General features: G+C 40.5%; 1 protein-coding gene across 3 annotated transcripts; it reads right to left on the bottom strand.

Moving 5' to 3' along the window:
- On the bottom strand, window positions 1–23,904 carry arhgef1a (Rho guanine nucleotide exchange factor (GEF) 1a). Of its 3 annotated transcripts, none has more exons than XM_044052724.1 (23): window positions 23,583–23,904; window positions 18,241–18,403; window positions 17,190–17,257; window positions 17,036–17,099; window positions 16,794–16,926; window positions 15,726–15,835; window positions 15,486–15,629; window positions 14,603–14,853; window positions 13,561–13,686; window positions 13,253–13,370; window positions 12,877–12,953; window positions 11,912–12,083; window positions 11,072–11,148; window positions 10,799–10,971; window positions 9,965–10,032; window positions 8,939–9,127; window positions 7,838–7,924; window positions 7,020–7,069; window positions 6,407–6,466; window positions 5,062–5,112; window positions 3,824–4,168; window positions 3,565–3,733; window positions 1–2,671 (listed from the first exon to the last, which is right to left on the bottom strand). In XM_044052724.1, the coding sequence occupies exons 1-23, from the start codon at window positions 23,643–23,645 to the stop codon at window positions 2,643–2,645; spliced, it is 2,787 nt and encodes a 928-aa protein (XP_043908659.1). In that variant the 5' UTR covers window positions 23,646–23,904; the 3' UTR covers window positions 1–2,642. The 3 variants fall into 3 exon arrangements, with proteins under 3 accessions (XP_043908659.1, XP_043908660.1, XP_043908661.1); XM_044052725.1 differs by having other exon boundaries at window positions 6,431–6,466; XM_044052726.1 differs by having other exon boundaries at window positions 17,066–17,099.
- Window positions 23,905–25,117: the final 1,213 nt, after the last annotated feature.

Genomic DNA, 25,117 nt, shown 5'->3' with positions numbered 1-25,117 from the left:
TCACTGTCCCTTTCAATTTATTGTTTCAAGAAATGTATCATTAACTTTTGGTTTAAGGAAGAAAGGAAACATTGCAAGAAAAAACATTCAAGATATAGTTGTGTTATGGCTCTTAGTAGAGGTGGCAAGTACTTACATTCTGTATTTAAGTACAAGTACAGATACTTGTGTAAAACAACGACTCTGGTTTAAGTAAAAGTACTGATTCAACTTAAAATTCAAAGTACAGGCTCTGGGATGTATTTAAATACAAAAGTAAAAATAACTTTTTACTCTCAGTGATGTACAATACCTTTTTAACAACGGCACACGAAATAGGGTCTTCTTTTTTTAGCAACCTGCACCGCTGCTAGTATAAAAAGAAGTGAGCAGAGGTTCTACATGAGCTAGTGGGTTTTAGGTGAGCACAAGACATCATTCTTGGCGCAGATAAATTTGAGTAGCTCTCTACAATAAGGCCATGGGCACATACTCACTCTGCTCCTTTCCCTCTCTAGTTTGTGTCTTTTACGTCACGTCGCCATCCGAAGAGGTTGAAAAATGAACGAGCCGGTACATTTTGACAACGTGAGAAGTAGAAAGAGCAGAAATATGTCTTCAAATAACGTGAGTAAAAGTAGATAGTCATCAGAGAAATAAATACTCAAGCACAGATACCTGAAAAATCTACTTAAATACAGTAACAAAGTATTTTTACATCATTCCTTGCCACCTCTGGCTCTAATGTTCGGTGCATGTGAGTCACTCCTCTAAAGTGTTTTACATTCACATTGATAAAGTGAAGTGTCTCCAGCACAAAGGTGGATATACATGTTCATTTTAAACCCTCATTTCCTCGTGTAACAGTCATTTCTAAAGGTTTTTGTTTTTTTTAAAAGGCACTGACCTTTAAGTTGGGTGTAGAAGCACTTACAGAGGATAAGAAGACCAAAGGAGGCAAGGATGACACCGTGATGTTTTGTTTAGGTAATAACTGCACGTTATAAATAATATGGAAAGTGTATTTGGACTTTAGAATGTTGTTATCTCTGTATGACATAAAGACACTTTGGGCAATGGTTGACATCTCATCATTATCTGGATAGTTCTGTTCAGTGTCACCTGGACATACATTCAGTTCAACCCTGTTTTCTCGGAATGTCGTTCACATGCAATTTAAAAAGGTACAGTGTGTAAAATTTAGCATTAATGAATTAATTCTCACGTTACGTAGCCTTCAGTTAGTGTCAAAACTCAAAAGATGTTTGTCTCAATCTGGGTTAATGAAAAACAACAATCAGGTGATGGATCCTATATTAAACTTCAGGCAAGAGCAATGATTGAATAATAAATGATATCTGGAATCAACTCATCAGTTTTTCATAGGATCTTTCATGTTAAAATGTCTATAGACATTGTATATTCAAAAGAGAGATCATTTTCCGTGTGGTGAATAAAACTGTGTCCTGTTTGCGTTCAGACACAGGATATTATAAAATTTAAGAGGATTATTTATGTTTGACACTAGCAGTGACAAATTTCAATTGTTTAAAACTCTTTTTGGTTTAAAAAAAAATGAAATGTAAAATTAAAAAATAAATAAAAATGACAGCTTACAGTGTGAATTGATAACTCTAAAGTGTAATGTTTGATGTATTTTCACTGATTTCCTGGGGGTTTACCCTTGTGCTTTAGCCTATTACTTTTTCGGTTATTGGCACTTTTGTGTTAAAAGATCTTGATTGATGTTTACTTTTCATATGAATATAACCAAAATTAAGATATTTGTTCATTTATTATTGAACTTAAATTGAATTTAAAAAGTATCATTCAATTATTATTACACCTTCATTTTTACACACTGTACCTTTAACTGCATCAAAGCCAAAGAAGACTGGAGTCAGTGAAGGCTCTGAGCTTATATGATATATTATTTTATATATATGTCTGTGTTTCCTTTATATTATTTAGCATCTCTGAAGCTTTTCCATGCTAAATCTGTTCAGATTATATCTTACAAATAATTCTGCTCTCTTAAAATGTCTTTCAATCCCCTCAGTCAATTCAACTGATCACTTCACTATAATATAAAATAGATTTCCAGCCATTTTTAAACTACAAACATGTATATTCCATTTTTAAAATCAAGTATTTACTATTTTAAATATACAGTTACAGCATAGAGTAAATATTTAGGCGACTGGAGTCGCTGAAAGGAATCTGTTCCAAATACTAATAAATCTAATAAATTCCCACATACTGAGGATAAAAAGTAACGAGCCCTGCATGTTTTGTGCAAATTTGACAAAGTGCATTTTGATTTGCACAATTAAAAGTCGCTAAAGCTTAGAAATGTACGAGTTGCAAACAATATGATCCTTAAATATCAAGATACAATAGTACAAATACAAACCTGTACATATGAGCAAGATCCATTCCCCACAGCCCTTTAGTCAAGTCATTGTATCAAACCAAGGAAACAAACAATCCAAAGCATTGAAAAAAAGGAAAATAAAACAAGTCACTGTCACAAAACCATCGAGTCAAAAGCAGCTAAATAAATATTAAGACTTGCAGAAAGAAGAGAAACTGTTGCAGTCAAACGGCGTAACATTAAATTATCGCTATGAGCTGATTATAAGCCGTGTGTGACCTGCCGACAGTCACAGGTCCTCTGGAATATCATGAAGACCTGGAAAAGAAAATTAGACTTTAGTCTCGTTCCTCTGAAATGACAGAAAGTTTTCTATCTTGAGTTATCAATCATAAGTCCTAGTCGAGTTCAACTCGAGTCAAAAAACTACAGTCTGTTACACCAGAAAAAGTCCTGGGCCTGCGTTTTATTTGAATTTCTAAGCACAAAACATCGCAGACACAACAGCTATTAACTGACGATGCTGACAGTCCGCCTCCATGCTTTATCGACTGTTGCCCACTAAATAGGAAAATCTGGACAAGCTTATCTAGGTCCAGGTCAAGAAGCCCAGACACTCCTCTCCTCAACTTCCACCAACACCTTTTCTGGTCTCTCCAACATGTCCTGGGTCTCCCCCCTGAATGGGGAATGCCTCCCCTGAAACGCATCAGTGGCATCCTCACCAGACGATCACACCATGTCAGCTAGCTTGTCTTTATTTGAGCCTCTCCCAGACGTCTGAGCTCCTCAGACGCCCTATCGCTAACACTGAAGATCTCTAAAAAAAATGGCCGCTTGTATTTGCCATCTCGTTCTTTCAGTCATTACCCACAACTCATGACCATAGGTGAGAGCTGGAACAAAGATCAACCAGCAAGTTGAGAGCCTTTCTTTCAGGCTCAGTTCTCTCCTCACCACAGCAAGGAACATCTTGTTCTGTTGAAGACCTTAAACTGCGGATTGATACCATTTCTTGGGAAAATGTTTACTGAGGACATTAATCAAATGAGAATTAGCTTCATTTTCCCAATCGCTACTTCAGTCCTACGTCCCAGGCTTCACTTTTGAAATCTGAAGACTATTGTCCATTTCTTGCACACACGGTCTATGGCTGTCCACTGGCCATTTGAGTAGACTCAAATGAAACAATTACATGTCAGTGATCCCACCTTTGGAGTTTTCCGATGTCTCGTCGTCATCGTCATCATCATCCGATGTCATGTCAACCTCCAAATCACTGCCGTCCTGTAGACCATCTGCTGCGCAGTCAGACTCCGGTCTGGCCTGCACCGTGTCAGCTGCACGGAAGTCGTCCCGTCCAGGCCGCAGAGACACAGGCTGCAACAGCAAGAAACAGAAAGAGGAAGACTCTGTGAAAACCGTCTTGGTCTTCTAACTCTGTTTCACTGTCCTATATGTTGTCCTTACTTGAGAAGTCTGCTCCTCCATCTGCTGAGCGTCAGGTGCAGGTCCTCCACTGCAGACCTTCATGTGTCGGACCTGCTTCTCCAGCTTGGCCCGGGCCTTCTCGCTGTCCTTGAAGCGGTTCTCTGCGTCGCGCAGTCTCAGCAGCTCGTCCTGCAGCAGGCTGTGTTGTCTCTGCAGAAGAGCCAGTTCCCCGATGGACGACCCCACGTTGGCCTCACGGTTTCCGCCGTCTCGCCACAGAGGGCGCGTTGCTCCTCCTCCTCCTCCTCCTCCTCCAGCCGGCACTGTGGTGTCCTGAGATTGTAGCAGCATTTCCAGGATCGAGTCCTGCTTGATGATCGCACCCTGCAGGACAAGAGGGAATTCAGTTTTCACAGAGCCAATGATATTGACATCAATAAAGATTTTACTCGACAAACATTTAGAGAAACTTGCAAAACAAGACAAAATAAGACAATATGGTTAAATGATGACAGATCAAACCCGAACCCGTGTGTGTCATCACGTCTGGAATTTGTCCACATTATGTACAGTACTTAATGTGGACTTTAATTTCTTCCATCTCTGTAGTAAAAAAGTATTACTTTCTTGATTCACCTCCTCAGAAATCAGAGATTTTCTATGTAAAGGTAGAAGAAGGATCATCCAATGTAAGCCACTTAAACTTTACCAGCATTAAAACTGAGTCATGCTGTTGTTGTTGTTGGAAAAACAGGACATACAAACACCCGATGACCTGTTGTTCACTCAATTACTGTGTAATAATTAGCTACAATTGTCTGGTCTGTCCTTCTGGAATAGAATGTTGTTTTTGAGGTAAATAACAAACTAAGGACCTTGGCTTTGTCTCCTGAGAATATTGTATTTGTCTTGCAAATAGAAAAGTAAGGGAGGGAAAAGAAGAAGCTTGTCCTCCATGTTTCTCTCCTTCTCTCTCTGGAGCGTCAACAGTGGCTGTGTTTAAAATTAGCTCATGCTCATACTGAATTTTGGCAGTTTGACACTGCGTGCTGGTATCTCGATAATCTGTGTTGAACACACAGAGAGATTTTCTTTTGCCGTGGTGCCTTCAGCAGCACTGATTTATTTTAAATAACGGTGTACTGTGGTGGGAGGAGGTGAATTTTACCGCAGCTCTTTATAACACTATGGCGCCCCATGTGGCTGTTTTATTAACTGGATCTAATCTTTTGGAGACATATGTATCAATTCATGGTGGTTTGTTAAAATGTACTCACCTGAAGTGCGTGAAGATAAACACTGAGATTCACCAGTCTCTGACAGATCTCCTGTTAAACACAGACGACACACTTATTACTGACAAATGCTGCTCCAACACACCTGATTCATGTGAAAGGGTCGTGATCAGGCGTCTGCAGAGCTTGTTGATGAGCTGATTGTGTGAATCAGGTGTGTCAGAGCAGGTGAAACATCTAAAACCTGCAGGGCAGTGAGTTCCTCAGGGACCAGGATTGAGAAACACTGCCTTAAACAAACAAATCAATTCCAATCTTAGCCCTAAAATGATCCAGTTCCTCTGAAGTGTTTCTGTGTGAGGTCAGTACAATTTAGTCATAAAATCTAGATGAACATGTTTATGTCCTACTGCAGAGGACACATTGACCTGAGACTCTAAACTTAGCCATAATTACTACTGGCCTAACCCTGACTCTAAACTTAATCCATGTCCTAACCTCAGCCTAACTTTACCTTAAAATTTAGTCATTTACATTATTTTTATGGGGACTTGATTTTTGTCCCATAAAGAACACACGTCCCCATAATGTGACTGTGTAAACAGATTTAGGTCCCCACTTTCTAACGAATACCAGATACACACACACACACACACACGCACACAAACGTTTGTGTAGCATTCAAAGTGAGGACCCTCATAGACATAATGCATTCCTTACCCCTTACCTTAACCCAGTACTCAAATAGTGGGGCTAGCGTGAGAGGCAGGGCGGGACAACTCATATAATGGTTTATACAGATAAATAAATAAATAAATAAATATTATCAGGTTCTCAATAGTATTTCAATTCAGGGGTGAAAACATTTCCTGAACCACTGTCTTAACCTAACCTAATATCAATTCTAACCCTTCCCCTAAAGCCAGGTCTTAACAAAAAAGCCCTTTAAAGATATGAGGACCAGCTAAAATGTCCTCACTTTCTCAAAATGTCCTCACTCCGCTAAATGAAGCTTAAGGAAAGAAAGAAATAATGAGTTTATTGGTGATATCTTTCAGTCTGGATCAGTAGTTTTCCACTCCACTCTACCTGCTGGCCACGCCCACCTCATCAGCTCTACCTCCCTCACCTGTTCTCTCAGCTGCAGCTCATTAACAATCAGGCCAGTATATAAACTCCTCCTCCTCCTTTCGCTCTCTGCTCTGTTGTTCTGAATGTGTTCATGGGAGACTTGTGTGATATTTGTCTATGTTTAGATTAACAGCTGTTTTCCTTGAATCATAGTTGGGGAGGAGTTTTTGTTGAAACTATGCAGTTTAAGTCACGTGTGCATCTGGAAATCATGGGATTCACTCAGAAATGAACACACGCTCACACACAAACTTACGTTTCCTTGAAGCCTCTTACTTACAGAGGAAGGTGTCTTGTCTTGACTCCTCATGCTGTCCTGTCGAGGGTAGAAATATGATATACAGTATATTAGTACTTAAGTTAAAATGACACTTTAATGGATGTGAAACTTATGCACTAGAAAAAAAATGGGTGGATGTAATTAAAGCCAAAACATGTTTTTATTATTTATTAAAAATCCTCTTCATTTCCTCATAATCATAGAACCTGTACAAAATGTCAACCGTGAAGTAGGAAAATACTGAATAACCACCAGAGGGAAAATGAGCCCACAACATTCATGCTAGTTTCAGTTCCTTTTTGATAAGCACATGATGTCGAGTTAGTCAATGATGTCACCACTCTGATTGACAGTTGGTGTCATCCAATAGCAGCCTGTTTGCAGGCAACTCCTCTAGAGCTGCAGCTAACGATTAATTTGATTTTCTCGATTAATCGAGTAATCGTTTGGTCCATGAAATGTCAGAAAATGTTGTTCAGGGTTTGTGATTTAAGAAAAACATGATAAAACATCCACTTCCACATCCATTTCAGTCTCTGAAACAGACGGCATCTGATATTTTCCACATGTCTTAGTTGCTCCAGCTCACCTTTGAGGCACAAAACTCATGGGCTCCGTTGAGCAGGAGATCCTGAGGACCTGAGCAGAGACAACATGGGACTTTATTTTATGATTGCATTGGAAAAAAAGGATTAGATTTTTGTTTTTGAGTCAGTCAAGTGCTCATTTACAGCAAGAATGAATGTTTTAGCAACATTATTTTTCAAGGGGACGAAGAGAGGCTCTTCACTTACTTATTTTTTACCAGACACAACTCAACAACAACCACTAAATGACTAAATATCAAACCGCTAACGGCACTTTATTCAGAAACACACAAACCTGAAATCGTTTAATTTTTGCTGTGCGCCATCTTCGTTTACTCCTCACCAGTACATACTGATATTTACACATGTTGATATGTCGCTTAATAAAGTGTTCCCTTTACTATATGACACTGAAAGTATTCAAATAGACCAGGGGTGTCCAACATCCGGCCCACCAGAGGGTCCAATACGGCCCGCAGGATGGATTTGTAAAAGTTTCAGTTCCAGATAGATGTGACTAAATGTTTAAATGGTAAATTTAGGCATAATATTTCTGAAATTGCACTTATTTTTCTCAAGAAATATCATGTTTTGTAAACGATTTGGCCCCTGAACGATAATGAGTTTGACACCCCTGAAATAGACCTTGTTGCGGGTATCAAGCAGGGCTTAAAGGGTTAAAACTTTCCTGATTACATTCCTCATCATACAGTACGTGATATACTGTAGGCTCCTTGTGTCAGTACCACATACAGACACACTTCATTTTGAGTTGCAGGACAGCACCGACGATGAGTCAGATAAAATCACATGGACTCACCGGTGTCTGCCACCTCCTTGTGGTTGTGATGACATAGAATAGGTATGTCCACACTGGAGCCCAGGAGGAGTTCACTCAGTCTGTCCACTGTGGAAACACACACACGTATTACAGCGTCTTCTCTGCAGAGATCATCATGTTTCTGTTCAGTAGCAGCTCTGCAAAAGTACTTAGACCGCATCAATGTGATGATGGAACCTCTCATAGCCAAGACAGTAAAAAGAGGGTGGTGGCAGCTTGAGTCAGGAAGCAGATCCATATTTTCAGAACTTGCTCACTTTCAGACCCAGCCAGTCCACGCATACAGTAGCAACACTTTATTCTTTCAATAAAAAAGACACTGATTTGCTCTCAATACATCACATGAAGCAAATATTGGTCATAAATATAAATATTGGCCTTTTGAGTTGAAAACAGATCATTTCACTTTGCATTTGTGTGTTTGTTTCTCTCTCTCTCTCTCTCTCTCTCTCTCTTTAATATAGATTTATTTACTTTATTTACAATTTATTTACTGCCTCTGTGTCCTAATTCAGACATAAAATGTCATTAAAGTGTGCAATAACCACAACAAAAACTCATAAAAACATGTGCAATAATACCTTGGGCAATATGGGGTAACTGTATGTGTGTATATGCATATGTGTGTATGTATGTGTGTACATATATGTATACATATATATTATATGCATAGTTCATTTTTATCTTTATCTTATATTTGATATTTTATTTTATATTTTACTTTCTTTTATTCTATATTTTATGGTGCCTGGTACCTGGGGTGTTTTTTTCTTTCCTGTCTCCTGTAAAGTGTGACTCTAATTTTAATGTTGGAGCTTTTAATTTCCCCGAGGGAACCTCCTAAAGAGATTAATAAAGTCATCTGTCTGTCTGTCTGTGTCTAATTAGAAGAAAATGAATCAACAACAGTACTAAATAACTAAATACATAACTTTTTTAGGCTGCACAAAATGGTGGTTTGGGGGTTTTAGGTCCTCTTGAAGCGTTCATGCTAGTCTGTGCTTATTTCTTCTGTCCTCTCCAGTATGGGTGGAAACATGATCCACCTTCTATGCAAACAAACATGTGCACGTACTGTACCTTCAGCTGTTGCATCCAGTAGCAGTTTCTCCGCTCGGGGAGCTTGTGGTGTGTCCGCACGGAACAGGTAGCGAGTGATGGGAGGATGAAGTCCCTCCTGACCACTGGTCAGCTCTGCCAGCTCACAGAACACCATCACCCTCTCCTGCAGGAGCTCCAGCACCTCCCGGTCCTTCTGATGGAGATCGGCTGTAGAACATCAGGGAGAACTTTACTGTACTCTTCATTTTACACAAATCATTTTCAACACGGCACACGGTGTGGAAGTCTTCTACAAATGTGATGACATTTCTGCTTTTAAATTAATAATTCTAGATAAAGTGAAGCTAAGTTGTCAGATGTTTCTCTCTCTACTCACTCACTGTCGTCTGCATGATTCCAAACTTTGTGTTGACGCTGTGTTTTAAATGACTGTGTGAAGTACTGCAGCTTACATTGAAGATGTCAGGCAGAAGATATAAAGGTTGGCATGGTGTGAAGACAAGAACTTGTATTACACCAATACTGCTGAATAACTTTCATCCCAATACCACGAGATGCCCTAAATTATGTATTTGGGATTTTATTCGCTGTTGAATGCAAACTAAACCAGGCAATCAGAGATGGCAGACTTCACCCCATTCACGCAACAAGCCTCTGGCGGCCTCTGTTGGTCATATTGACAAGTGCAAGTGTGTAAACACAAACAAACAAACAGACGGACACACAGAGCCACCAATAACAGTACTTACAAGATACATGAAGCAAGAAAAAGACAATTGTCTGCTTATTACAAGCAAAACACAGCATACAGTAGCTACAGTAGCTCTGGAACAACTTACTTACATGATAATACATATAAATATTCTACCTTTTACTATTTTTAAAGGGGGAACAAGGAAAGAGGAAGCCTGTCAAGTTCAAGTTAATTAGCACTCTTTCTGGCTCGAGTTGGGTAAGACTCCAGAGTGACCTGAAACAGCTGACTTTGAGGAAATGAAAGTGTGATTGATTTAGTTGCTGTGACTGTGTTTCTCGTCTCCTGACCTTTGAGTCTCCTCAGATGGGCCTTGTGTTCCGTCTCGATGAGAGGGAACTCCTCTCTTGACGGACACCTGAACACACAACAGCGATTGAGATGCACAGATGCCATCGTCAGTCCAGTGTCTTATACTTCGAAACAGTCGATAACAACACACTGAAGCCAAAGAAACGCTAGCTTTTCTATTAATCAATGAAACGGTGACATTTATAATATCAGCGTATACGTGTGTGATGCACATTATTCCTTTTTTAGCTGCTCAAAAGCAGGAAGTGAATGTGCTGCTTTGCTCTGTCTGAGGCATAAACCACGTATATATAAAAAGTAGTCGGGTTTTCTGGCTGATGCCGACACAGAGGGAAGAATAAAGTGAGATTGAAGTCAGGACACCTTTTCTTGAGGAGATAGTGGCATTTCAAATAGCACAAGATGTTTTTTGAAAGAAATTACGGAGCCCAGACGTGTCATGGGGGGGCAAAAACTCTCATTTGTGTCCATGAAATAGGTATAAATTGTGCACAAAATACTAATTTGTGGCCACAAAATATGAGAAGCAACAAGCTAGAACTTATTTTCCCTTTTGTAAATGTCACAGTGGAACTGTACATGATAAAACACTGACGCTCCCAGCAACTGCACGTAGAGATCTATGTAGAAAATCAAAAATTGCGTATTTCATGGCCACAAATGAGTATTTCTATTTTTTTCCCTATGTCATGTGTGGGGTTTCATGGCTCGGTGCTCCTGCGACCCTCATGTGGAGGATAAAGTGGTGGTAGATGGATGGATGATGTACTGTATTGATTGTCACAATCGTACGAGTTGGTGCGTTCACTCACTTGCTGACTGTGCGTTGGATGTGTCGTATCCACACGTTCCTGTTTTCCTTGGTGGCGGCGTGGAGCTCGTACATCTCGGGCGGACAGGAGTCGCTGATGAGGAACATGCCTCGCTCCTGATTGGCGATGTCCCTCACGATGAGGTTCTGCAGGGACAGCACCGGGGGTTTGTCCTGGACGACGCGGCGACAGAGACGTGAGGGAGCGCGTGAGAGAGAACAGTCTGTGCAATAAATGAGGCCATCTGTGAATGAAATCTGGGATTATTCTTACCAGACTTGGGAAGATGTACCTCTGGTCCTTCTCCTGCAGGAACACCAGGATGTCCGTCATCAATAAGACCTGTATATCTACACACACACACACACACCAGATATTATTAGTTCATGTAGCAACAGAAACATCAGTGTTGTATTTGAAGGTTCATGTTTAACCTTTAACGCCGAGTGAATCGCTGACGACACGTTGGCACAAGCGCACTTTGCATTACCGTAGTTATGCAACAAAGTTTTTATTACATATTTGTGACTTGTTTATTACTTATCTGTATTTTGTTCACAGTATTTTCTGTATTTGTATCACTAAGAACATGTTTTAGTATAATGAAACCACTCCATTTGAAAAAAGAATTGATCCATTTGGTCTTTTGGCACACTTTTGTGCCAAATTGAGTGTCTGCCTGGTGATGATATGCTTACTAAAAACCTTTTGTGGAGGCTTTGCCCTTTGCTCAAATTCTATCACATTTGGTATATTTGTAGTCAAGGAGATGCTGAAGAGAATAAATGGTGTCTGTGTGCATGGAATCACTGTTAGCATGGTGTTATCCTCTGTCAAAAAAAACTCCTTTGGTTTACTCCAATTTACTCACTGGTTATAGATTCTCTGAGGTCGCCAAGAACATGCATATGAACCTTAATGTTGTGGAGTAATTCTTCATGTACTTGTGGGGTATGTCTTTTTAGGCGTTTTTCTTAATCTTAACGCTCGTTTTCTTCCTGGGCTGTTTCTCTAATTCTGAAGGAGCAAATGTAACACACCCAATTTCAATGAAGCTAAATGTGTAGTAGCAGCAGACTGCACTCGCATGATCACAGCGTGTGTGTGTCGTACCTTTGAGTCTGGATCCTGGTGTTTTCCAGAACAGGGTTCCCTCGTGGACAAGTCTGCGTCGCAGTAACTCCACGGTCTTGAAAATTCTGCCGTCTCTCACTCTGGCCTCAGATCTGGGGTCAAGTCTGGCCTGGATCTCCTGCAGCCGCTGTGTTTTCTCCATCTCCTCCACCTGCAACCAGGACGACAGTCGTTGTTCATTTAACATGAATTAACTTAAATGAATGGATTCTGCTTAAACGACTGTCCTTTCAATCACTTTCCTGTGACTGTGGGATTAAATGTGTCTTATTTTTGTATTGATTTCTGCAGGGTGGCAGAAGTCATGTTCCCGTTATGACAAGTGGTCAAAAATAGAATAAGAAAGATGCATGTTTTACTGCTGCTAATGAAAGAAGAGTCTATTTGCCAAAAAACAGTAATTGGCTGATGGCATTTGGAAGAAATCCCGCCAAGTGCTTCTACTTTCTTCACAAGCTTCGCACAAACTTTGGTGTTGGCAGAACTTTTGTGTAAATGTTTCATTGAATCGGTTTTAACCTTGACTTTTATCTGTCGGTATGTTCCTCTTGAATCAGAAGGAACAGGACCGGTTTACGTGAGTGCAAGCCCGGGGGTTTTAAAGAAGACCAGGTCAGTTCTTGATGACGTGCTTCAATTTGCCTGGAAACAGTACTTTGAACATTGAGATACATTTGGGAATTAATCAAGAACTGATGACTGGACAATGTTTTTGCATTCAAGTTAACCTTCATTTAAAGTCCTATTTGGCATTTGGAGTAAAAAAAAAAAAAAAGCTCTCCACGATATCAGAGGAACCTCTTAGATCCACAATGGATGCATCACAGCATTCCTCTTTCCACTTTAATATGTCACACACAGCCGTGTAGATATGTGAGCGTTTGGGGTTAAATATTATCTGATCATATGTCGTATAATCATCTCCATGATAATATGTGCTTCACCTGCTGGTCTATTGAAGTAAGGAGTTCTCTGATTCTGCTGAGCGCCTGGGCCACAGCAGCAGCTTCTTCCTCGTCCTCTGGAGGAGAAACAGAGTGGAGAACATGCTTTAGTCCCGGTAACAATCAGTTTATATCATTGCGCTGCTTATAGAAACACCGTTATCACTGATTTTAGCACGGTCACTGGTTACTAGATGTTGGGTTTTTTATACATAACAATCTCAGTCTTAAGACTTGAGATTTCATTAAAAATATTGCTTTTTTTTCCTGTCTGGATGACACTAAACGTCACCTCTGTTGTCGTTAAATTGCGTGGACAAATCAGACTGTGCTTGATTTTACTCTGTATTCACAGATTGGCTCAGCATAGATTTACCGGTGCTGTTTTCCAGAATGCGCTGAATGAGGACAGGATACTTGGAGATTCGCTGAGTCACCAACAAGATGCACTCCTGAACCCCGTGGCAACGTAGCAACGGTCCTCGACTCACCCGCTGCCAAGACACACAGAGAGACACACGTTCATGTGGAAGCAAACTCTGCAGCTAATAAAATAATCTTCTGATAATAAAAAGCAAACACCGTCAGATTTACTTTAACACAGCGTGAACGGTGGCGTGTGAAAGACGGTTCATTACACCACAAATATTGAAAGGACCTGAATGTGATTTAGTGTAAACTCACTCGTATAAAGTACTGGAACCTCTTGTCTCGAGCCAGCAGCTCCTTGTAGACTTTAAGAGCCTTTAAGTGGCGGCTGCAGAACTCGGCGTAAGTCTTCCTCATGTCGTCGCCACTCTGGCCTGAGAACTGGCAGCAAAACACAAACACATTATTCTTCATTGTTAGATTCAACCATTCAAAACATCCTTATCCTCCTGTATAACCTCCATATGTCTTATTTTCTGAAATTGTGAAATGTCTCTACAGTCTCTTATTTCTTCATCCATTTCTTATTGTTATATTTTGTTGTTTATTGTTGTAGTTATAGTATTTACTTTAGTTATATTGTATTTAACTGCTGATGGTGATTGTTCCAAGTGACATCTTCTGGTTCTTGTACAGTGACAATAAAGCTAAAACTAATCTAATCTAAGATACTTGAAAATATGGCAGCAGATGAATCATCTGATAAAAGATAATTGACAGTTTTAATTAAGTGCTGATCACTTCAGGATGAAAATAGTCAACTCAGACACTTCTTTGTATTTTTTTTACCATTTTACTATTTTACGATGTCACCATTTTACTTCTGTTTTGTGAAATGATTTTATGTTTTATACCTTTTTTGTTGCTGTTCCTAAAACTAACTTGTTTTTTTAAATGTGCTCTAGAAATAAAGTTGACTTGACTTCACTAATGAAAATCATGAGTAATATTTACTCGCAGTTGCACTGAAATGGTTTTGTGTGGTTTTGTCTTCAGTTAATTTAAATATACTTAGAATTTTGACCAAAGTGTGAAGAAAATGAAGCAAAAAAATAATAATAAATGAAATAATAATAATTAGAACTTAATCTAATTTCACTATACCAGTGTGTGAAGTATATTATGTGAGGAAGAGGAGGATGATGCGAGAGCAAAGGATCTTAATGGGAATAAATCTGCCTTCGGTGAAAAGTCTGTCATTTTAAATACATGCATAAAATTAAATTGTAATTATTTAAGCAATAAGTGTCGAGAGTCTGTCAGAAGAACCTCGTGTACGCGGGCGTTTCGCGGTCACCTGCTGTAACAGAATGTCTCCCAGCTCGTGGATGGTGAAGTTGTGGCTGGATCCAGGCTGCAGGCTGTTGTTGCGCCGCAGCAGCAGCTGTGCCAGGAAGTGAGAGTGTATTCTGATGAGCTGGTCTAAGCAGGGGAAGATTGAGTGCACGGTGCTCAGTTCCAGCTGAAGCTCGTCCAGCATGCCCTGCTGAAACACCCTCTCCATGATGTAGAGCGTGCGCATGTGGTGCAGCTCCGTCTGGATCAGCTCTGAGAGGAAAAGAACACAACAACACAATCACTTACTGCAGTGTTCAATAATGTGATCATTCAATGTAGATATTATCTGTGGAAAGGTAATGTAATAGCCCTTTATAAGTGCTTTACAACATGACAGCATTACAGACACTGCACTAAAAACAAAATTCATGAAACATAAATCAAAGCATTAAAAATACACAAGAATAAAAACTGTCACCAAAATACTAGGTGATATTAAAAGTCATTGTAAAAAAAGAAATATGGCCCCGGTCAGTGATAACGCTAATGTCAGGGGGGAGGAGCTTATTCCAGAGTCAGAAAAGGCCCAGTCACCTCCACAGCTCATATCTAGACCTGGGCGTGTTTCAAATTTCTGTTAAATAGGCTGCGACAAGGCCATTGCGGTCTTTAAAAACAAACATTCAAAGTTTCAAATCAATTCTCCAACGCACAGTTAGCCAGTGAAGAGAAAGTACTGGAGTGATGTGCTCCCGTCTAGTTGAGTTTGGCTCAGAGAAGACTGAGTGACACCAACATGAAGGACATCACAATAGTCCAGTGTAGAACTAATGAAGGCGTGTGTGGCTACCTATGTCTTGACAACATTGTCTATCTCAAAAACTGCTTGATGTTCTTGTTACCGTAGATGACGTCCTGCCTCTTGATGACGTTTTTGCGATGTGCCTGCAGATAGTTGGTGTCCACAGCCGTGCTCCACGAGTCTGCCTTAAAGTCCTGGATCTCCATCTCCAACTCCTCCAGCACTGACGTATAGTAAATGTCTCCTGGACGAGAGGGAAAAACCCATCACTCAGAAACGTTATTACCATGTGAATAGAAAAGACTTTGTTTGTGTCAGAGTGTTTAAAAGTTCTCGTCACCGTCATCATTGAGCGACTCCACAGACATGGCTCTGGCCCTGAAGCTGAGCGAGTCTGTGGACTGGGACAGGATCCTGCGGAGGCCCAGAGGAGAGTCGTCGTTCAGAGCGCTGTGAAATAAACACACACACAAGTCAAAGTATCGTCTGGACACGAAACACACCGTCAAATTATTACAGGACGCTGAAACTGACTGATTGACTTCCGGTCCAACAGTGCAGTAGATTCTCAGTTAAAGTGCATTTCTGGTGCAAAAAAAAATCACTCAACACCACAGTTTTGCCATTCACCCATTCATTCAACCCACCAGGTGTCTTTCTTCAGGACACGTTCACACAGAGACAAGAAGAGTCTCTTTTATTTTAGTTAATACAAAAGGGTTCGTAAAGTGACCTCCTGAGAAGTATTTAGACCAAAAGCAGGAAAACTACAACAGACAGGCAGGTTGTTACGATCCCTGGCTCGTTAGGGAGCGGGAAGCAACACAAATAAGCAGATTTAGATATAGAATATTATTTTACTGAGGAGGATAAATATGGATAAAACAAAACTAAACGAAAAAGAACAGGAACTAAGGGAGGAGGATGCTATTAGTTTATTTATTCATTTAAGTGGACAAAATAAGACACTTGAAAACATAATTTCCAATATTTCAACATTTTGTGACATTTTATGGACCAACTCATCAATCAGTTGAAAAAGATCAACTTAGGAGTCTTTTTTAAACATGTTCTGTTCTAAAAACAGTTTGACAGATGCAGTTTAGCTTAATGTGCGTGAAAATTGAGAGATTAAATGAGATTAAACTCATTGGCTGCCAATGACGTCTATAGACGTGAATTGAAATACAACTGTTCACTGCCAACGACGTCAGATCAAAGAAGAGAGTCTACTCTTTCTTTAGGTAATTTCGGTGTTTACATAGTCATAGAACACACTGTTTTGTGGGTCTTGGACAATCAGTCGAACCAAAATGGTTAATATTCTTAAAACAAGCCATTTCAGGTGTTTAGTCAGTCAGGAACGGCTGGTTTTCATCGTTTTTGCGTCAATAAAAGCGTCGCTCACCCTGAGATGTTGTTGGTGGAGACGCTCTTGGAGAGTGAAAGGCTGGAGCGACCTCGCCGTGACCCCAGCAGGGTCTGTCGGAAGCTCTCGGAGGGGTAGATCGCCGAGGTTGGACGTTCACGCATGCCTGGAGCTTCAGGAGGAAAAAGATGTGAAGGAGGGGGCAAGGAGACAGGAGACAGGAGACAGCAAGAGCAGCGTATTTATTTATGGAAAAGGATGCTGAAGTGTCAAAGTCTTACTTTTTGCGCGCAGTGTGACGTTGTGCAAACCTGAGTTATTCCTCAACAGGACTGTCTTCTGCTGCTGCGATAACAAAGGACAAAACATCGTTTTGAACTGGTCAAAAAACACAAACATGATAGAATAACATGTCATGTAACATATTCATCTTACCCTCTGTCTCATTTTGGCACAGTTTGGCAAAGTATCTCTGCAGCGGTTGTGGATGGTGACGTTGCATGCTGGGGAAAAAAAAAAAGTCATGAGAACAATCAACGTTTAAAATGTTTTATCATTACAGTAATGTAGGATTTTGAAAAGTGGGATTATGATGAAAAAGGCCACAGAAACATTTGCAGCGTGATGAGTTTTGTGCCTGGACTGGAAAAATGTTCTCATAGGAAATGAATGGGGAAAAATCAAAAATGATCTCAACCCAGCTGACTTTGGAGCCTCACAGCGTCGCTGCACTTTAACGTAGAGACGTGGTAGACTTTCCTCGCCTAAACCAAAGTTTTGATACCTATTATAGTTTTTAAACACTCACAGTTTAAGTTTGGCACACTCTAGCTGTGTGTAATAATCACAAAAAACTCTTCTCCTGCCCACAATTTCCAACCTTCACAGACAGTTTTTACATACAAATGTTGGTATGGTTGTTGTCTAACCATGTGTGTTGTTAAAACTCAGCTTTGGAGTTTAAAAAAAAAACTGAGGGTGATTTTAAAACTGTGATTTCTCTGTAAATTCACAGCCGTTTTTCACAAATTTAAATGTGGGAGCTCCTGAAAGCCTCCTGACTTAGCTTTCTCCGTTTTTCATCTGTTTTTGACAGAAACAGGTGTTTGGAAGGGGGAGGGGCTTGTTTAAAAGTTGATTCCATAAAAATATGAATTTGTCTGAAGTACTTCAAGTTTTAAAGGTTCAATCCACCCAAATGTTACTCCACTGATACCAGCTAACCTGTGCACCTGACGACATTGGCACGATCAAAATTTCACAGCAGAATTGAATTTTTCTCTTTATTTCACTTCTGTCTTATTTGTTTCACATAAAGTCAGTGATTCACATGTTGGCTTTTCTGTTTGTGTGTGCAAAAGACCATGTCCAAGTGTTGTTAGTGAGTCGCTTCCTGTCTTTGTCCACTTTTTTTAAAATTTGCATTCTTGTTACTCATGTTTTTGTTAAACCTGAACAGTACGTGTGTCGTCGACTTGTTACTTACTCGGGCAGTTGAGCGCTTCCTTGGCAGTGATGCTCTTGTTGCAGGCCGTGCAGAGTGTAGTTCCTGACACCGTCAGCGTTGTGAACAAGTGACCGTTGCCGTAACACGCTTCCCTTTCTCTGGCTGCCTTCTCCCGTTCCCTCATTTGTTCTCTCTCTTTATTCTGGAAAAGAAATAGACACAAAATGTGAATGTGCTGGCGTCTTTTTGCTTCCATTGACATTGGCCTTGTTGGTAAAGGTCGGGTTAATGAGCTGGGGGGAAAATACAATCAACAAAATGAATAAAGAAATGAATGAACTTGAATGATTGATTCAACAGTTTTTGTGGCAGAAACATCTGGCTATAGAACATTTTGTGTGTTTGGATTTTATATAGATTATACATGGTGTTTCTATGGAACAGTATTAGGGCCACAGGTAAAAGAAAATTTGAAAGAAAGGAAAAAGAAAAGAATGAATTCTGAGAATTAAAGAAAAAGTCAGACTTTTTCTTTAATTCTGACTTCTGACTAATCTCAGAATTCTGACTTTCTCTTTAGACTTTAATCTCAGAATTCTGACTCTTTCTCTGACTTGTTCTTCAATCTCAGAATTCCGATTTCTGACTAATCTCAGAATTCATTTTTACATGTGGCCCTAATACTCTTCTGTAGTATTCTGTTTATTTTGCTGTGTATGTTGTTTGCATAGACGTAACCTGTCTTTTTTGGCGAGAGAGTTAAATAAAGGTTAAAATAAATTTTCAGAATAAATGTTTACACTGTAGATTTAACCCTAAACTCAAGCTCCTTACAATAAAGTCAAGACTACACACATACTGTGCATCTGTCTGTGCTTTTATTTGATTATTTGAAGTATCAGCTTTAGGTTCCTTGTCGTTGTGATCACATGAACACACCCAGTAAAGCAGAAGTGAGAGAAAGGCAGTTTGCAACACCCTGACTATTTATAAGCTCTACTTTATGATGACATATAAACATAATGTTACATTACAATACATGACATGTCATTTAGCAGACGCTTTTATCCAAAGCAAAAAAGTTTGATATGAACTTCTTTATTAAACGTTTAAATGCACATTTCATCAAGAACTGAGTAGTGAAATCATAGTAATGTTAAGATTATGGAGCTATAGCTGTTATTCGAGTGTAAGGGTAGGTCACACTAAATAAATACTGAATACATACTTGACATTTACCAGGAAATGGTTGACACCACCTTCATTATTTCATTTCATACCGAAAGTGCCACGAGTACTTGTGTGACATGCATGTGTGCGAAACGAATAAATAAATAAACCCTTTAGAATTTTTATTTTTTTAAATGCAGCAATAAAGTCAAGGAAAATCAGAAAGGCTCTCAGATGGAAGCAAACAAAATCTGATCTTAAAGGTCACTGTTTTGATTAGTTTTGATTTCCATTACCGGTTCTCAAACATCAGGGGTTTCAAACTTAAATGACCTCTGGGCCACCAAGCATCAGTATGGTCAAAGTGAAAAACTTTAAAAACTATTCATAAGAGTTTACAATTCCATCACAACATTCCATCATGATACCACAATGGCAGATATTTTGCAGAATTTCAAAATAAAAGTGTCAGTGTTGATATGAAGCAATTTATCATTCAAGTTCACGTTAAAAATGTACAATTCATCTATTCCAAAGAAATAAAATAAATGTATAACATTTATATTAGTTGGCAGGAGTGTGGAAAGAGGCCATTAAACATACTAAACAGGACTAAACATACTTAGTAAACTTACTGAAACATACAAGGAGAAATAAGGAGACTAAAGTTGCTATAATGTTGAAAACATCTCAGTGCAGCTCAAAACTAAAGCTGTCCTGTCAGATTTTACATGAAGCCACTCACTATGACCATAATATGCCATCAAATATCTGTATATTGTCTATTTACATATATATAAAAAACAACTATTATTGTAATCACAGTTGTGTATCAGACGTGTGTGTGTGTGTGTGTGTGTGATGTGGTCCACTTTGAGAGCAGTCGTGTTCCGCTGTGTGAGGATGGAAGTGGATCATTAACCCAGATCAATTCATCAGTGGCAGCACTGCACCCTGGGTAATTTAAGTTTAGCCTTTCTGACCGACATATCACTGACGACGACGCCACACACACAAAGAACTGAGACATGAAAAGGAAACCACACCCACAAGTTTGTGGCTTAACAGCTGATGAATGAATACTGTCTATATTATTAGTACATGTAATAACTGCAGCCTGTTTTTGTACAGACATCTGTGACCTTATTACACTGTGAAGTCACATGAAAACCTATTACATTCTGAGTTTAAAGGAGCATAAATGCAGACGTCACTAAAGCCACATAAGGATATATCATTCCAAACCACGCCATGTTGACACTTTGACTTATTACTTGACACCATTTTACACCATTTTAGGTACATTTACTCTGCTTCTTTAGTCTTTGTGAACAGAAACTGTTTACCATTATCAGTGGGTTGTGTCGTTCATCTGAAAACGGGCTTTGTCATCAAGTGTCAGACCTGACTGATTGTGTGTTTACACAAATCATTTATTTCCCATCAAACGGCTCAACAGCAGTAGCAGATAGTCGCCTACGACTGTCTTCACAAAGAATGCATCACTTCCTGTGTGACGCGCAGGGATGTCACCAGGCAAAGAGATCAAAACCTTGCTATGCTGGCACACACACACACACACACACAAGACACACACATAGCATAGAAAGAGTTGGGTGGAGCTGGTAGAGATTGTGTAAACTCATTTGACTCAGGTTTGAATCTAACGGACACTTAGGCACTCCAACTAAATGAGTAAAATAGTTTGGTACCAGCACTGAATTCAAGGTATCTGTAACAGTTCAAATGAGAGCCTGTAGCCACGTTTCTGGTTCACTTTGGTACAGTACGTGCTTTTTTGTGTGTATTTCCATTGGGAATAGTAGTCTACCAAAATGACCAGCCAATACCGTACAATTTTTATGGCACCCCTTCCATGGGGTTCCAGAGTAAAACGGTACGATAATGCCAGGGTTGAGCTGCGACCAGTGTTTCTTTGTCTATTCTCATGCAAAGTTTGACGTCTTGTTGAGACAAACAGAGCAGAAAAAGAAAAAAAGCTGCTGCATGTCCTCCATCGTTGCACCGGTACGACGTCTCTCAGGTGTCACACTGTGAGTGGCTCCTCCTCACCTATTTTCAAACAAATCCTGTGTGGTGCGTTCAGGTTGTGTTGAAGCACAAACCCATAGCAGTGGATCTGCAGAGTCTCCTTATTCATGTTGGGATCAGGATTTCTTCTAGGCCTGGTCATAACAATTGTCCAAGATCTGATTTGAGAGGTCCTGGTGAGAGATCTGAACGTCCATGAGGTGAACTAAGTCTGTTTTTTTGTAAGTTTAGTGGCATTTTATTTGCTGTAGATATATTTTGAGGCTTCAGGGCTGGTGTCACAACCATGCCGTATTTTGCCTCACCTCTCTGGCACGCTTGAGAGAGTTGACTACGCCTGGGCTTCAGTGACACACTGAGTTCAGCGTTTAAAGTCGCCTCGAGCTCGGCAAAGCCATTGAAGACGAGCTAGGCTTAGCTCCATCCTGAATGGTTTGGTGTCTCTTTACTGTTGAGAGTACACACTGCGACCGAGCTGAGACCCAACCTGTGCCCGGAAGGGTGTGCGATCGCTGTGTTCACACAGGCCCTTTAGAACCGGTCTCGGGGAGAAACCAGTGTTGGAACAAAAAGTTTGGTATTAAAGCACCTTTAATCAATCATTTTAAACTACTTTAAACTAAAGCTTAAAGGCGACATAGAATGCTTGTATCACACATATATGTTAGTTATGGAGGTCTACTTACATATATTAACTTGTTTTCATGATTAAAAACCTCCTAGTCGCTGCAAACGAGCCGATCAAAATATCTCCTCACTGACGCTCTCGTCAGCCGCGCTGTTTCAGACCAAAACCACACCCCCAGAACGTGGACTGTGTTGTGATTGGCCAGCCAACGAGAGCTTTCCCACTATCCTGTGATTGGCCAGGTACCTGGAAGTGACGTAATAGATAGGCCAGCTCTTAGATACACAGCCCCCCCTCTGGCACGGTGGATGCTCTGCATCTCAGCAGCTACAACGAGAGTAGTTCTTCTTCTTCTGCGGTTGAATGTACGCAACCGGATGTGCCCGGACTAGTGCCCGCACCAGGAGGCGCTACGGTGGTGAGAGGAGTGGTGAGGATTTCTGATGACGACATCAAATTAAGGAAGTGCCGATCCGCTTCGCAGAGCCCAGGAAAACAATACAACACTATTTTCTCAGCAGTGGCTGAACTGTTTGTTCTGAAACTTTAGGGTTTCATAAACGAGGTAATGACGCAGATACACACACAAACGCAGCATTAATTGGAGCTTCCAGTCTATATGGCCTTTAAAGAGAGGGAGCAAGATATAAATTAGGCCCCCTTATAACCCCCCTCTGGTTCAGGCTCTGTGTTTACAAAGTCCACATTTATTTTGTTTTTCTATTACAGGACGAGGTTAACTTGATGTTTTATCGTAACATAATTATCTCGTGGGCCGAAATACATGGTATATGGTGCGCCATCGGGTTTGACACACGTTTGTGCTCTATGAAAATGACTGGACTGTGGCCTTTTCCTGTGCAGTGTATTTGGAGCAGTATCTTTTATCTAAATGGATAAATATAGGGGTCGTGTTCAGTGGGAGCTCAGGAGTGAAGCAGGAGGAGCTGGTGGTTCACGTAAAGCCGGCAGATTATGTAATCGACGTGAGTTCTTCTCTTTTTTTCTTATATTGAGGCATTTCTGAGGCCCACAGTATTCTCTAAGAAAGCAGAAACATTCCCCACACACACACACACACACACACATGCACACACACACACACTCACTCTGCCATTTCTATGGCAACAGTTGCTATACTCAAATATCGAGTGAGAAAAGAGCTCCGTGTGCACAAACACACACACACACCACCACCTACATTGACGGTACATGCCACACTAATGGCAAATGATGCAGAGCAGTGCGGCCATGTGAGGGCGGGGGGGGCCCCCCCTGTGAGAGTGAGGGGCCCCCATGCTCCTGTCATGAGGAGCAGGGCCTGCCTGGGTCACATGGGCTGGAGGAAGTGTTGAGTGGCAGCGTTCAACAGCAGTGATACACAGAGAAGCGAGGAGGAAGTGACAGAAACAGGAAAAGAGAATAAAATAAACAACATACTAAGCTGCTCAGTGACTGAGTGAGTTACCTTCTCTTATTAAAACACACCATCACACACACATACACATACACACGGACGGTTCTCACTCACCCGCATGTTGATCTCCCTCATCCTCTCCTGCCGCAGTTTGGACAGACTGGCAACTCTTGACATAGTGACAGCTCTTCTCCTTTTTTTGGGGGGGGGTTTGGTTTTTTTTTTTATCTCCCCTCAGAGTGACAGACTCAGGACTCAAGACTCAGATTCAGTCGACACGTCAGGAAAACACAACGTCCCAATATTCACGTCTGAACGCTTCTCTCTCTTTTCTTTTTTTCTGCTTCTTCTTCTTGTCGGGAAAGAAAAAAAAAAATCTCAAATCTCCTTTCCCTCACTGGCCAACTGCAGTGTGCCTCTGCTGCTGGTGAAGAGGCTGTTCCTGCGAGAAAACTGACTTCTGAATCATCACCGCCCCCTCACACGCACACACACACACACACACACACAGAGTGTTCAGCTGTCTGTGAAAAACCTGGCATACACTATTATTCTCTCTGATTGATAGATAGATAGATAGATAGATAGATAGATAGATAGATAGATAGATAGATAGATAGATAAGGGGTTATTCAGGGTTAATACCTGTTTTTAGTTTAGGTTTAAGGTAAGGGTTACAGTAAGGCACTTACTTAAAGTAAAGGGCTATGGTAAGGCATTATATCTATGATGTGTTCTCACTAAGATATAAAACTCTGTGTGTGTGTGTTCTTGTATTTACAGCTCTGTGAGGACCAGAGGACCCTTTGAGGACATTTTGGGTGGTCCTCACGTTTTGAAAGGGTGTTTGGGGGGTTAAGGCCTGGCTTTAGATTAGAGTTAAGTTAAGGATTGAGGTAAAGCACTTAGATGTGATGGATAAGGTTAAGGTAAAGGGCTAGTGAATGCATTATATCGATGATGTGTCCTCACTAAGATATAACAACACATTTGTGTGTGTGTGAGTTCTTGTATTTGTGGCTTTGTGAGGACCTAAAACAGTACTAACCATGCAGAGTGAGGCCATTTTGGTTGGTCCTCACATCTTTAAAGGGCTTTTTGGAGGAGTTAATACCTGGTTTTAGGGTTGGAATTGTGATGGTTAAGGTTAGGGTAAGGGCTAAGGAACGGATTAGGTCTATGAGTGTCCTCACTCTGAATGAAGCACAAATGTGTGTGTGTGTGTGTGTGTGTGTGTGTGTGTGTGTGTGTCTACCTGGTATTCCTTAGGTTATGAGGACCTAAATCTCACATTATGGGGACGTGTTTTCCTTATGGGGACACAAATCAAGTTCCCCATTATGAAGATGTGTTTTAAAGTTAGGCTGAGGTTAGGAGTGGGTTAGGATCTGGATTAGGATTAGTCCAGAAGTAATTATGGTTAACGTCTCTGGGAAATGTCAATGTGATGTCCTCTGAAGTGATGGAAACCAGTGTGTGTGTGTGTGTGTGTGTGTGTGTGTTCGAGCAGGTGCTTGTTTGAGCGTCTTCCCCCCGCCGTGAGGAAGGAGAGGAAATGTTTCAACACAGTTCCATGCAACTCTGCTTTTGACACACACACACCAGAAATAACAGATGCACACACACACATACACACACACAGACACTTC

Source organism: Solea senegalensis, linkage group LG20 (assembly GCF_019176455.1).
Source record: "Solea senegalensis isolate Sse05_10M linkage group LG20, IFAPA_SoseM_1, whole genome shotgun sequence".
In the NCBI taxonomy this organism is placed as follows: Eukaryota; Metazoa; Chordata; class Actinopteri; order Pleuronectiformes; family Soleidae; genus Solea; species Solea senegalensis.
The sequence above is the reverse complement of the archived record's forward strand: the minus strand, read 5'-3'. Positions and strand labels throughout refer to the sequence as shown.